At 41.4% G+C, this 15,362-nt stretch overlaps 1 protein-coding gene across 2 annotated transcripts in view; it reads right to left on the bottom strand.

The window, feature by feature from the left end:
* Nucleotides 1-15,362, bottom strand: part of CDH12 (cadherin 12) — a 785,724-nt gene that overhangs the window by 54,991 nt on the left and 715,371 nt on the right. For both annotated transcript variants that reach the window (XM_075921427.1, XM_075921428.1), the window contains one exon: nt 6,485-6,738. In XM_075921427.1, coding sequence (XP_075777542.1) covers nt 6,485-6,738 — 254 coding nt within the window. The remainder of the gene's footprint in view (nt 1-6,484; nt 6,739-15,362) is intronic.

The following is a 15,362-nucleotide window of genomic DNA, read 5'->3' as shown; positions in this document are numbered from 1 at the left end:
TCAGGGTTTTCCAGCTCCACGGTGCCAAGGGCTGCCACAGGTGGCTGGGCTTCTTCAGTCTCCGACCCCACATCGCTGTGGGCACCCAGGCTTCTACGGCTGTTGGCTTTATGCTGCCATGGTTCCCTCAGCTCCAGCTCCAACTCCACACTTCCACGGGCTGCCAGGGTTCTCCAATCCCTTGCCCCAGTGCTGCTGTGGGGCTCCTCTGGCCCTGTTGTCCCTAACCTTGGCTGGGATGCTGGCCCTCCTTCCATTAAGTTCTGGGGCAATCTGGTCAAGGAGCATCCATGGTCCTGCTGGACCACTGATGTTGCAGGACCAAAGTATCCGTTTTCAGTGGTGCAACCTGTATTATATTTGAAGTTTAGCTAATACATTACAAGTAACACTGCTGTGAGTTTAGTAGGCTCTTTAATTACCACAAGTCCTCAAAGATGTAGCTTCACATGGTGGGGCATTGTTTCAGTTTGACTTAAGGGACGGGAACCACTTTACAGGATAAATAACTGCACCTTGTAGCCAGGCCCGCTGACAAACATAGGGTATATCTACACTACCACCCTAATTCGAACTAGGGTGGTTAATGTAGGCAACCGGCGTTGCAAATGAAGCCCGGGATTTGAATTTCCTGGGGTTCATTTGCATGTTGCTGGGCACCGCCATTTTTAAATGTCCGCTAGTTCGGACTCCGTGCCCGCAGCTACACGCGGCACGAACAAGGTAGTTCAGATTAGGCTTCCTATTCCAAACTACCGTTACTCCTCGTGGAAGCCTAATCCGAACTACCTAGTTCGTGCTGCGTGTAGCCGCGGGAACGGAGTCCGAACTAGCAGACATTTAAAAATGGCGGCGCCCAGCAATATGCAAATGAACCCCGGGAAATTCAAATCCCGGGCTTCATTTGCAACTCCGGTTGCCTAGATTAACCACCCTAGTTCAAACTAGAGTGGTAGTGTAGACATAACCGTAGAGAGCAAAGGAGCAACTTCCATGGGGCCCAGTGATACAAAAGGGGGCCCCATAGCCTATAGCACCTGGGTTTCTTTAGTCCAAGAAATGACTCATCTTAATCTTGCTTAGGTTTTCATGCATAACAAAATTGCCATTTGAGATGATAGGTCTGCAGAAGACAAAATTACTGCTTTTAATCCACTGATTGATTGCATTTTATAGTGTTTCAGAAATCCATTGCTGTAGAGATTTGAAATGGGAACCTTTAATCCAAAAACAGGAGTTCTACTTCATGAACTAGAGTACAATTGCAACAGAATATATATTCTTTCCAGGATCTAGTTACTAGGTGCAAAGGCATAATGTGCTGCTGCTCCATTAAACCATGGGCAGTGGGTGAAGGTAGGGCTGGGGGAGGTAAGTCCCAAACCCCAACCCCAGCATTTCCCCTTCTGGCCAGGCCCCACCTCCATCACAGGGAAACTCTGAGTCTAAGAGGTCGAGATCTACAGCCCGCCTACTGAGAGAAAACAAAAATTGTGTTGTCTTCAAGTACCAGATCAGAAGTAGTATTTGACTTTCCTGTAGTCAGTTTTATACCCCAGTGGATAGATCAATAACTGGGGACTCAGCAGTACTGATTTTTTTCCAAATCCTGCCATTGGCCTGCTAAGTGACTATGGGCAAGTGTGAGGGATGGGAGGCATGCTAGAGGGGGTGGTGGCAGAAAGACTGTTGAAATCTGAATTGTATAGAGATATCTAGCTGCTTCTTCCTTTGTGGGAGTTAAGGGCTGAAGGAGCAACATGCAGTAATCAGAATTACCATGCCTACCAGGAATATTGGGCATGGGAGTAAACTGGGCCTTGAAGTATGGGCCAGCACAGATGGTGAGTAGAAAGGAAGGCAAGTTTAGTTGTGATCAGAGCATTTTTCTTTGTTTTTGTTGTTTGGTTAAGCTTCTCTCTATAAAATCTTTGTGCTGCTCCCCCGCCCCCATTCACTATATATAAGCTATACCCAAAGATACTACGTTCTCTGTGTTTTAATTTTTTTTTCTTTCAGTTGCTGTGTAACAGCTAGTAACCAAGTATGCTTTATTAAGGAGATCTTTTAGTTTTTGGTTAATAAAATCATCTTGTTTAAGGAGATAATTTGATTGTGTCCTAGAAGGAAACAGGTCTCTGTGTGTGTCTGCCTAGCTTGAGACATCAGCTATCAAAGACACAGTTTGTTTTTTGTGTTTTCTTTTGTTTCTATTTTTTCAAGATCTCTTGTGGCAGAAGAGGTTGGGGTACCTCAGGGAAGAAATTCAAGTGTTCCTTCCTGGTTTTTCAGGTTTTTTTAAAAATCACTTGATGGTGGCAGCCTGTCTTCTACAGCTAGTGCATCATAAACAGAGCCTATAGAGGCAAGGCATTTAGGGACTTTTGTAGTCCCCCACCTTCTGCATTCAGAGTGCCCGGGGGAGAATATCCCTGCTGGAATAACATGGTGGCAGAGCGGTGGGATCATTTTGAACCAGGAACACAGACCTCAGGATTTTAAAAGGACACTTTTTTTCTCCTGTTTTGCTGTTTGGAAGTTTGGGAACTTTTTTTCCCCCTTCTGCTGCCTGAGAGGGGAAGGCACACAGAAGATTAAATCTGCACAGCCAGAGAGTCCAAACCAGAGGGGGTTTTTTTCTAGCTTTTGGGGCAACCGGATAGCTAGGCTAGAATAGAGCATGAAAGCAGCCCAGTGCATGCATCTGTGATCAAGCAGAGTAGCTCTGAAGCAACCAACCCTCCCTAAGCAGCACGCTAAAGTGAAAACAGCCTTAGATCAGGATGTCCACCTCTGGGGAAGACTCATTTCACGAGGAGTAACGGTAGTTCGAACTAGGAAGCCTAGTTCGAACTACCTAGTTCGTGCCCCGTGTAGCCGCGCTGCACGGGGTTCGAACCAGCGGGGTTTTAAAAATGGCGGCTCCCCGCTTATGCAAATGAAGCCTGGGAAATTCAAATCCCGGGCTTCATTTGCAAGTGCGGTATGCCTACATTACCCCGCTAGTTCGAACTAGCGGGGTAGTGTAGACATATCCTAAGAAAAATTAGATCTTATTGAGATCAACATTTTCTGATTTCTAAATGACAAATTCTGAGTATTTGAGTACAGATGTTGGTCTTGGAGCTCTTGTAACTGTCATGAGACTAGAGGAATTGGAGAAGAACATGTGAAAATATTTCCTTTACTTTTCTTTAAGAAGTTCTCTGGAATCTTTAATGGACACAAAGTACACAGGAATTCAGCTTGCCATTTATGCCAAGCATTTCTTGCTACAGTATGAAGGAAATGGAAATGTACAGAACAGTTCTCTCATGAGTACTAAAATCTAAATTTAACACCGTTTGAAAATCAAGTGTGCTAGGGCAATGTTCCAAAATAGTCACATAGAGTGATCCTTGCAGGTGTTGAGTACCTTCGGCTCCTTTTTTCTTTGTTTTCTTAGTTCACATTCGTTGAATGTTTGTTCTAAGCCTCTTCATTTCCATATTTCTGTCAACTTCCATTCATACTTATTTCAACTCCTGAAATTCTCAGAAACCTCAACAGTCTTAATTCTGTGTACTGGAGAAAAAGAAGCCTTGGAATTTTCAGTGATTTCCAGCAAGATAGTCTCCCCTTCCTCCTCCCCCCCCAACCAATTTTACCCTCCACTATTATTTTGCTATTTTCTCTCCTTCCCCATACATCTAAAACAGAGTTAAACATTTTTGTGTGATAAAGTGGATTAAGTTGCTGTGACTAGTGTTGCATCCTTTAATGTGAGCTGTTTTAGATTGCTTTGTCTTTTATGTTATAACTTCTGCTGCATACAGTGCAGATTTGTCTTTTATGCTAGTCTCCATCATTTTGCAGATTGTTGTGGTAATATGCATCATAATAGCTAAACTGCTGTAGGAAAACATCTCTGGGAACATGAATTAATTTGTAAAGAAATTGTACCATTCAGCACATTATATTGCCTATTATCTCAGAGAACATTTCTTGCTGTTCTATGTCTACTTAGAGGGGCAATTTACATGAAAGCAGTGTTACACTACTTAAGCGCCTTCTATAAAATATTATAAAACTGATGGAACATTATTTACCCCATGAGATAATATAGATTTTAAATAGCTGAGAGAACATAATTACCGTAAGACCCAACTGAAAGTTGTAAACACATGCAACTCTTTGTAACTAACATACGCTTTTGCTAACTTTTCTTTATTGACTTTTACTTTCATTTACAGGTTATATACCTTATGGAGTACTGAACTCTAATTTGACAGGAATTAATACCCACATCTAAGTTCTTTCACTTCAGCTAATCAATATATGAACACAGACAGGTTAAATAGTAAATAATAAACGTCTTGTCTCTATCCACCAAACATGAGAGTTCTTTAACTGGCAATTCCCACAGTTATAAGAGGATGATCCAAAGCTTAATGAAGCAAATAGGACTTTTTCTGTTTACTGGAAAAGGTTTGTATGAGACACCAAGGCCCAGAGGTTTTGGATGGGAGTTACAAGGAAAGAAGAGATAAGTATGTGTTTTCAGGACCAAAATCATGATGGCTTGGCTGAAAAAAATATTTTTCAGAGTCAAACTGAGGGAGATGTACTGCCTATAAAATGCCTAGTAGTAGTTTCTCTTTGTTGTCCCAGTGTGTCTATTAGCCTTCTGGCACTGCCTCACTTACCTGTCCTTAAAGCAAAGGACTCTGGGACTCCTCCAAAGCTCATTGAACTCAATAGAAATCATTCCATTGGCTACCGTGGGCCATGGATGAAGCCCCGTGAGCCCAATTTTCAAATTTGAAAGCCAAAATAAAAGATGAATCTCTCATTTGGTCTCTCAGACTGGCAGCTGGGCATCTAAGGGCATAGACAACTTGTGATACAGCATACTGGGGGGGGGGGGGGAATATGAAGGGGAGGACATGTGACCTCACAGCCAAGGTTTCTCAGGCCAAAGTGGCTTTATCTGGGTCCCTGCCCAGGTTCCAAGGAGAGCAGCTAAATGTGCTGGCTAGGGACATACAGGGAGAGAAAGACAGAGACCCTTTTCTTCCCTAAGGCACTCATGCATGAAAACTGCTTCTCTTCAAACCAGAGTGTGAGTCAGTTACTGTCACCGGAAAACAGTTACTTATTCAAGAGGTGAACACAGGACCATGTAAACGAGAAACTGCTCAGAAACAAAAGTTGGGGGATTGCTATTGGCCCATAAGGGATGGCCCAATATTCAAGATAATGCTGGTTTCGATGGGGTTACTTTTCTAAGCTTACTTCTGAGGGAAAGGGTTAACAACCTGGCCCTTTTATTGGGCAGAGGGAATGTAACATATGTCACCCAGTCTATATGAAACTATACTATCTTATGGTGGAAAGAATGCAGGATGGGCAGGCCCCACAGGAATGATATCTACCTCCCCATTGCTATGTCAGCTAGCTTAGATCCTGAGCTCCATGATGCTTGCATTGTAGTCCTAGGTGTTTCTGAAAAGACTAGTGGCACTGTTGTTGAATTGTGTTGTAAGAGTGAGACTAGTCACACTTTATAGTAAAGTTCCATTTATTCATAATGGCTTGATAAATTATTCATGTGATAGACATCAATATCATGCATAAAATGGTTATGAGCACATAATTAGAAGGTGTTAACGATGGATTGTTATATGCAGCCCATTACCTTTTCAACACTAACAGTCTATAACAATTGAATAATAATTTATAACTCTTATAATTTATAAACCTGAATATAAAGTGTAACAAAAAGACTATTGCTTGGGTAAGGTGCAGTAATGCTATCTCTCCAAGTATTTGCAAAGCGTTGCCAACTCCCCCACCTAAATTTCCACATTTGTTCCCATTGTTCCAGTTCTTGATGGACACCCTGTAGGTAAGACACACATTCCCATAACTGATCAATCCCCAGAACCTTTGTTAAGGTAAGGGGTGTTAGTTAATGTCAACTGGTATAATGCTTTTTGTGATATGGACTCCTGTTCTTCAGAATCTACCATATATAGACTCATTTCATATAAACCACTCCATGAAGCATCTACTTTTTTTGATAATTACTTTCAGCAACACTTATTTGGGATTTTGGCTTTCAAGTGAATTGAGTTATGTATCATTACCTGGGCCATTCAATCTCATTCTTTGCATGAGTTTAGAAAATAAGAACAAAAGAATGGCTGTACAGGATCAAAACATGTCCCATGTAGCTCAGGATCCTGCCCCACGACAGTGAATGGTGCCAGATGTGCCATAGGGAATAAAGAGAACAGTGCAATTGTCAAGTGATCCATCCCTTGTCATGCAGTCCAAGCTACTGGAAGGCAAAAGCTTATGGAAACCATCAGCTCATCATGGACCATCAGTGCTAATAATCATCGATGGACCCAGTCCTTTACAAACTTGTGTCATTCTTATTTTGAACTTTTCGGAACGTGATTTGTGTGAAAGGTCTATAAGAAGGAAAATGTTTCCTTACCTAACAGAACTGCTGCCAACATCAAGGTCCTGTGCAGTTACAGCACCTATAATGGTCCCAACAGGAGTATCCTCATAAACCTCCATGGTGTACACAGGCTTGCTGAAAACTGGAGGTTCATCCACATCCAACACATTGATCTTCACTGTGGCTGTATCTTTGAACGGACCCACAGAGTGGAATCGATGATCAAGATGCACATTGGAAGCCTCTACTTTAAAGGTATATGCCTTTTTTGTTTCAAAGTCTAATGGCTGTGGTAAGGACAGACAAAAACATCATCAGATGTGGCAAATTCACTTTGTCAAAGGTTCTGCAGACTATAGAATTTAACCTGCGATAGATGACTCAGAGGCTGGCGTGCTTAGTTCCCATACACTCTCAGGAGAATAGCGTCCCTTCCAATTAGTTGAGTTATGCTACTTATAAGTATTAACATGGTGGCTCCCAACCAAGCCCAGCTCACAAATGAAGGTTGGGGTAGAGTTAGGAGTTGAACCAGAATCTTCTGTATCCTATTATCTCAAATCCAAGTACCATTTTTACATACATCACAAAAAATAGAGAAAGAACACTTAGGGTCGTAATGGATCCAACCCAAAATCCTACTGTGTAGAGATGAGTCAAAATAAAATTTTAGGGTGTGGCTTGGAATCTGAATTCAGACCTGGATTTTTTTATCGTGATGAAAAATCCATAAACACTCAATAGACCTAAAGAACTTGAATAGAGGATGTGGTCAAAATCCAGATTTTAATTTTGCAAATTGGATGCAACTCTAACCTGTAGTGGAATGAATGGCAGTTTGGGTACAGCAAGCTGTAAGTTACCTGACAAAAGATACATACTGAAATTTGACTAATTTGATCTGAATTTCTTTCTCTATAAAATAATACATTGTCCTTTGCAAACTAATCAGAGATATATGTTCTTTGCATTATTGCACTGATATCATGTATATTATTGAAAGATACGAAAGCTATACTATGAATACAGTCTTTGGCTGAGTTGCCTCTTAAGCTTCTAACATTTAACTGAAAAAGTCTTTTCATGATGTTTAGATAACACTGGCATCTAGTGGCTTTCAGTTATAATAGCCAAGATATAAAATTACAATTTAAAAGGATATAGTATTTGAAGAAAAACACTAGCTTATAACTGTAGGACTTAAGCAAGAAGAGGTTAATGTTTATTTCATTACCATCATCACAACCATCACCACATTGTCTCCCAATCAGTTTTCTAGCATGGATTTAAGCTCTGCCATATCCTGTCCTTGTTGCAGGGCTGTAATTGGCTTGAGACTGGGATGGTATAAATAGTAGTAATTCCATTTAAGTTAATGTGCTGATTTATACCAGCTCAACACCTTTCATAAGAGTTTTAAATCCTTGAAAAAGGCTCTATGCATGACCAAGCTTTTCAAATCTGACAATATTAAGCACACACGTGTGTGTGTGTGTGTGTGTGTGTGTGTGTGTGTGTGTGTGTGTGTATATAAAAATAAAAAAATCAAATTTGAAAACTTTGAATATGTCAAGCTGCTTGTATCAAACTGGTTTCTTTATTCAGGTAGAATACCATTAGTCTCAGAGGCTACGTCTACACTGGCCCCTTTTCCGGAAGGGGCATGTAAATTTCAGCAGTCGTCGTAGGGAAATCCGCGGGGGATTTAAATATCCCCCGCGGCATTTAAATAAAAATGTCCGCCGCTTTTTTCCGGCTTTTAAAAAAGCCGGAAAAGAGCGTCTAGACTGGCCCCGATCCTCCGGAAAAAGTGCCCTTTTCCGGAGGCTCTTATTCTTACTTCAAAGTAAGAATAAGAGCCTCCGGAAAAGGGCACTTTTTCCGGAGGATCGGGGCCAGTCTAGACGCTCTTTTCCGGCTTTTTTAAAAGCCGGAAAAAAGCGGCGGACATTTTTATTTAAATGCCGCGGGGGATATTTAAATCCCCCGCGGATTTCCCTACGACGACTGCTGAAATTTACATGCCCCTTCCGGAAAAGGGGCCAGTGTAGACGTAGCCAGAGTGAACTACTCCTGATTAAGGACTACGCAATTGGGCTGACAGGGATCAGCTGTAAAGCATGTGCCTAAAATAAATGTTGAGAAGTTTTATGTTAGGCCCAGCTTTATGATTTGTGGGACGGCTGGTTAGCAGTACAGGATAGATAATTTCTAAGGGTCTGATCACCTGGTGGTTCAGAACATGTGGCCATGCGTCTGTGAGCACAGGACTACAGAAATGGGCTTGCGCTATGGCACTAAAAATAGCTGGGTAGACACTGTGGCATAAGCCACAGGGGCTGAAGTCCATCTCCTCTCCCCATGCTACAGCCTAAACAAAATGTCTACACAGTTATTCTAGTGCTAGTATTCACTGACATGGGTTTTTACAGTGTGTAGTTGCCTTCCCCTCCACTATCATCTAAACAACCTCATATTCCAGGAGGAATGAAACTTTTCACTCAAACCCATATGAAACAAATTTTTTTGTATTTTGAGTTTATGTTTTTTTATTTTAATTTTTTTAAAAACAAACTTGAAAGAAGTTTCAAAACAATTTGGAGCTTGAACCATAAAATCTAAACACTTATTTTGGCAAAATATCAAAATGAATGTCCAAATCCAGAACTTTTTATTACTCACATGAATTAGCAACACCACCAAGAATTTGCAAAGTCTTTGTGACTATGTCTACACTACAATGATCTATCAGAAAAGGTATGCAAATTGCGCTCCACAATTTGTGTACCTTTTTCCGATAGTTTTTGCGGAAGAGGCTTTTCTGAAATTTGGCCTTTCTACACTGGACCAAATTTCAGAAAAGCCTCTTCTTTTGGAAGAGCCCTTCTTCCTCATGGGAGGAGAAAGAAAGAACTTCCATAAGAGTGTGTTTGCTCTTCCGTAAAAAAAAGCTGAACAACAGACAGGCTCCCTGGATACGGCAGTTTTTCTGGGATACCTCTGGCTATGTCTTTTCTGGGATACTTTTGGTATCCCAGAAAAACCCCATAGTGTGGAGTAACAGCCTGTGTTATTGAATCTCTATTTTGCACCCCAAAAAAAGTTTGGGACAAAAATTTCACCTAGCTCTAGGCAGGAACAATGTTGGGGTCCAAAGAAGTTATTTATTTGCAGATGGCCCTGTCTGATATGGACGATCTGCTTCACCATATCTCCCTAGCATACTAAGCATGCGATAGGGGCTGTCCAGAAAAATTACTGAATTAAAAAAACCAAAGTAACACAGTTTAGATTGCAGGTAAATACACTACTGAGGAGTGCATCATTTCAGACAAAATATAAAATGGCCCAAACAATGGCATCTTCCATGTTTAATCATGGAATACTGCTTTTACAAAACTGTCTGTCAAATGAATGTAACCAAGATTTATATAGGTAGAAATATGTCTGTAGATGCCAAATGTTAGTTGTCCTCCTCCGATTTTCAGTCTAGAAAGAAACAAATGCAATAAGATGTGGAAAATATTAAGCAATGTTCCCTCTAATTTTTTCCATCCATGCACAGAATAAATTTTGCTATGTTCATTGACGCATCAGGAGAAATAAAAAAAAATAGTTGTGAGTGCTCTGCTAATCAGCTGGAGAGCATTTGAATCTCTCATGAGTGGCTGTACAAACACAAATTACAGGGAACGCTGCTTTTAAGTCTCAAATTATTCCTTATTTTCATTCACCCCCATCTAGGTGCTTAACTATCCATAGTGCTCTCAGATATTTCATTCAGCCCCAGAATGGGAACTGGAAAAATTTGCTTTACAACCTGTTCCTGTATGCAAATGAGATTGCATACATATCTCAACCATGAAGATAACTAGAGCAAGTCTTACTATACACCTCAAATCCTGGTACCCAGTTGCTGTAGTGGGACGCTGTTAGAAAATTTGATCATTGTTTATCTTGGAGCTACCTAGCGCTCAGCCTAGATTTCTGTAAACATTCCAAGTTTTACAAGATGTTGGAATGTAGTCTAGCTGCCAAACAAATTGTGCATCTCTGCTGTCACCTGGTGGCAGGTCTATATAATTAAACATTACTGTCCATGCAAAATCCTTAATGCTAATTAACTACAGTGTAGTGACTTTGATGTTATAGGACTCCAAGAACAGCAGAATTTGTACTGGATAAAGATTTAGATTCCTTAAATTCTAGCTAGTTTTACATAAGAGATTCTCCCGTCAGGCCTCCATTTTAAGGTAATGATTAAAAGGCTCTAAACATGGAAGAAGTTACAAAACAATGATTGTTGTTGTAAAATGCAAGTGTCTGTGGAAGTTCTACTAAAAGTCTATAGAGTTAAATACAGAATGAGCTCCTTCCTGTGTTTGGTTTTTTTTAAGGAAAGCCTATTGAAATCTATCTGTACTATAGACTTCTACTAAATTCAAAAGAATGGTTACAAAAAACCATAAGGAAAGGCAACATTTTGTTACATTTCAAAGGTTTTTTCCATAAGGGAATAACAGTTCTACTAGCACCAATGTGGCAATTTTCTTCAACCATGTAGCTGTAGAGCTATTATGAAACCATTTTGTAATCATGTCCTTACTTTCAGTCTCATAACAGAGGCTCCCTTGACAGGCCCTGTCTTTCTTCTCTGTGTTTGAACTATAAACTACAGCATGCAGTTTATACTCATAGAAAAGCACTACCAGTAGATGCAGAGCTGTGTATAGCAAAGGCATTTTGCAAATACTAAATTAACACATAATGACAAAACATGTTAGACTCATAAGAGGTACCAGTATGAGTATTTTTTTAAATATTACTGTTTCCCTCACACCATATGGAAGCAACAGGACTCTGACAAACAATACTTTACCGTAAATTGTACAAGTAAAATATAATATTGATGTTTTCCTCCCTAAATAGAAGGTTATTAAAAACAAAAGTTCCAAAACATGCCATAAACTGAAAGTGGCTTAATGAGTTATTATGATAAGGATGACATAGGTACAGAAAAACTATATGTATGTAACAGAAAAACTGTTCTGACAATGAGAAAAGGACAAGCTCACAAAAAGTATTGGAAAGGCAGCCCCATAATCTGCAATATTTATCCACAGAACATATACAGCATGACATTGGCAGTATGAGTTTTCCCCAAATGGTCACATCCATATTTCTCAGTTCTATCGTGGAGAAGGCACTATCTTTTAGGATAGGATGGTTGGCCAAGGTTTAAATGAGCATAAAATGCAATCTGTGGAGACTGCCAACAAAAAAGTCAGTGAGTGCTCATAGGGAAGATTACATCTGCACTTGAAAGGGAATCCTCTGAACTGTCATTCATGTTAAAATTCGACACTTTCCAACAAGGACTTAACAAACATTTGAACTATCTCATCCATTACCAAGATAGTTTCCCCAATTATCACCTCTAATACCATTAACTCACAAACATCCCACTCTCCCTACCTCTAATATCATCAATTCACAGACACTTACCTTCCTTCCTCCCCCCCCCCCCCCCCGCATCCCCCTCCTGTTCTGCAATGTGATTTGTCCTTTTCATATTTGTTCATTTTTTTTAATGGTATCCTTTGTTATGTATGGTTGTGACTACTTTCTTCCACTATTTGATCTGAGGAAGTGGGTCTGGCCCACGAAAGCTCATCATCTAATAAACCATCTTGTTAGTCTTTAAAGTGCTACATTGTCCTGCATTTTGCTTCAACTACCCCAGACTAACACGGCTACATTTCTATCATAGGGAAGAAGTGTTTTTGTAATGTCGCAGCACCTGACCACAGAATTGGGTTGAGATCACCAATTTTAACACAGACCTCTAAAATATCTGTCTGAGTCTAACTTTTTTTTCCAGTAACTACTTATTGGGGCTGGATCTGCAATGGTAAAGCTAAGATAAAAGTGACAGAGCATGCTGGCCTTTTAAAGAAGGCTCCAGCTCCAACACTGTCCTATGTTCCTGATTAGAGTGCAGAACAAGCAGTGTGCTAAGAGCTCCAGTCCGAAGGACAGCATAGAAGTGTTATCCAAGATTTATGAGAAGGAACAAGATGTACATATGACCTCCATTCCCTCGCAACAGTGGGAAAAGAAGCAGCAGGAAGCGGTTTTGGTCTTGAGAGGCAACTTGAGAAGGATCTGAAGCCACATAGCCAGGGTAAAGCAGGCTGGAGAGGGGATGCTTTGACTGTCTCACGGTAAGCCAGAACAAGACAGGGTTGGGACTTGTTGTTTACATTGCATTTCTATGGTTTGAGCTTTTTGTTAAGACCCCAGAAAATGTCAAGGATTTAGACAGAAGTGAAGGAAGTACCCTTCAGCAAGAGAAAATTTGATACCGGGACTAGTTGTCAGCTTTCTTTCAGTAGCTTCTAGCTGGAATCTGTCAGTACCTCTGCTTCACACAGTTCAAGTGGCAAATGGACATAAACCCTCAGGCTATGTCTACATTGGCATGATCTTGCACAAATACACTTTAACACAAGAGTTCTTGAGTTAAAAGCATTTGCACAAGAGAGTGTCTACACTGGCATGTGCCTTTGCGCAAGAGATGTGCTTTTGTGCAAGAGCATCCGTGCCAGTGTAGACACTTTCTTGCGCAAGAAAGCGCCGATGACCATTTTAGCCATCAGGCTTTCTTGCACAAGAAATTCATGTTGCCTGTCTACACTGGCCTCTTGAGCAAGAACAGTTGCGCAAGGGGGCTTATTCCTGAGCGGGAGCATCATAGTTCTTGCGCAAGAAGCACTGATTTCATACATTAGAACATCAATGTTCTTGCGCAAGAACTCCCCGCCAGTGTAGACAGGCAGCAAGATTTTGCACAAAAGCGGCCACTTTTGCGCAAAATCTTGCCAATGTAGACACAGCCTCAGTGTCCCAGGAAAAAAGTAGGGGAAGGGAAGTTGATGTTGTACTTTGTCATATTTGGACTATCATTATTCCAAAAAGGTGTGACCTTGTTAGGAAAGTAAGGAAATGGCTGATTTCTCAGTACTATGAGGTAAGATTCCGTGATAGTGTGATAACCAGTGTTAAAGGACTGGGAATGTTTGTTATGAAATGCAGTATGCCAAGCATGAAGTTCATCTCCCCAGAAATAACGAAAAATAGGCATAATTTTTAGATGGTATACAGAAACAGCTAGAATGTTTAAAAGTGAAGTGGTGGCAATAGATGTCTAACCAAAGGATAAATGTCCCACTTATCTATAGGGAGCTCCAAAAATGTTAGTAGCCCATACAAGCACCTGCAATAGGCATTTTCAATTTGAAACTGCTATAACCCCTCCACTCACACTCACTCTTTGGGCACATCTAGACTGATAGTGGATTTAGAAAGAAGATATGCAAATTTGGCACCAATTTGCATATATTCTTCCAATCCTGTTTTTGGAAGATTTTTTTCGGAAAAAAAAAGCAGTTACAGATGCAGTTCTCTCAAAAAAACAAAACCAAAACCAAAAAAACCTCCACCTTTTCTGAAAGAACCCTGTACACCTAATTTTTTTTTAGGAAGAAGGGTTCTTTAGAAAAAGGGATGGTTTTTTTTTTTTTTTTCAAAAGAACTGCACCTAGACTGCTTTTTTTTCCCCCAAAAAACCTCTTGCAAAAATGGAATCAGAAGAAGATATGCAAATTTGCATTGAATTTCCATATTTTCTGTCAAAAGCCGTGGGCAGTCTAGACATGTCCTGAGGTAACACTTGCTGATCTGGTCCTCTGGGACTCAAGAGCTTCACTTAGAATCTTAAAGTAATAGAACCATAGAGCTGGAAGAGACCTCAGAAGGTCATCAAGTCCAGCCCCCTGCTCTAGGCAGGACCAATTCCAACTAAATCAACCCAGCCAGGGCTTTATCAAGCAAAGACTTAAAAACCCCTAGGGATGGAGATTCCACCACCTTCCTAGGTAACCCATTCCAGTGCTTCACCACCCTCCTAGTGAAATAGTTTTTCCTAATATCCAACCTAGACCTCTCCCACTATAACTTGAGACCATTGCTCCTTGTTCTGCCATCCATCACTACTGTGAATAGCGTCTCTCCATCATCATTGGAACCTCCCTTCAGGAAGTTGAAGGCTGCTATCAAATCCCCCCTCACTCTTCTCTTCTGCAGACTAAACAAACCCAAATCCCTCAGCTTCTTCTCATATGTCATGTGCTCCAGCCCCATAATCATTTTGGTTGCCCTCCGCTGGACCCTCTCCAATACGTCCACATCCTTTCTATAGTGAGGGGCCAGAATTTGACACAATACTTCAGATGTGGCCTCACCAGAGCCGAATAAAAGGGACTAATCACTTCTCTAGATCTGCTGGCAATACACCTCCTAATGCAACCTAATATGCCATTAGCCTTCTTGGCTACAAGGGCACACTGTTGACTCATATCCAGCTTCTCATCCACTGTAACCCCCAGGTCCTTTTCTGCAGAACTGCTACTTAGCCATTCAGTCCCCAGCCTGTAACAATGCTTGAGATTCTTCTGTCCTAAGGGCAGGACTCTACACTTGTCCTTGTTGAACCTCATCTGCAGGGCTCAACAAATACACTCGCCCACTTGCCCATGGTGAGTAGATTTTACCAGCTGGCGAGTGCAGGGGTGGATTGGCCCGGTGGGCCATTGTGATGGGCTGGCAGAACCCGCACTGTGGGCGGTGCAGCCCCATCTGATCCGCCGTCCAGCGGAGGAGCAGAGCGCCATTGCGAAGGGGGAAGTGCGGCGATTCTTCCCACCGTGACATGGCCCCACTGATTTTAAAGGACCGCAGCAGCTCAGCTCTGGCTGCGGCGCACGGCGCAGCCAGGGCCCGCCCTGCTGGCTCCAGTCCTGCCACGGCCCCAGCTCCCCTTCGTCTCTGCACTGCCCGTTGCCCATGCCAA

This window comes from Pelodiscus sinensis, chromosome 2 (genome assembly GCF_049634645.1).
Source record: "Pelodiscus sinensis isolate JC-2024 chromosome 2, ASM4963464v1, whole genome shotgun sequence".
In the NCBI taxonomy this organism is placed as follows: Eukaryota; Metazoa; Chordata; order Testudines; family Trionychidae; genus Pelodiscus; species Pelodiscus sinensis.
Note: the sequence above shows the minus strand (reverse complement) of the source record. Positions and strands in the feature narration are given on the sequence as shown.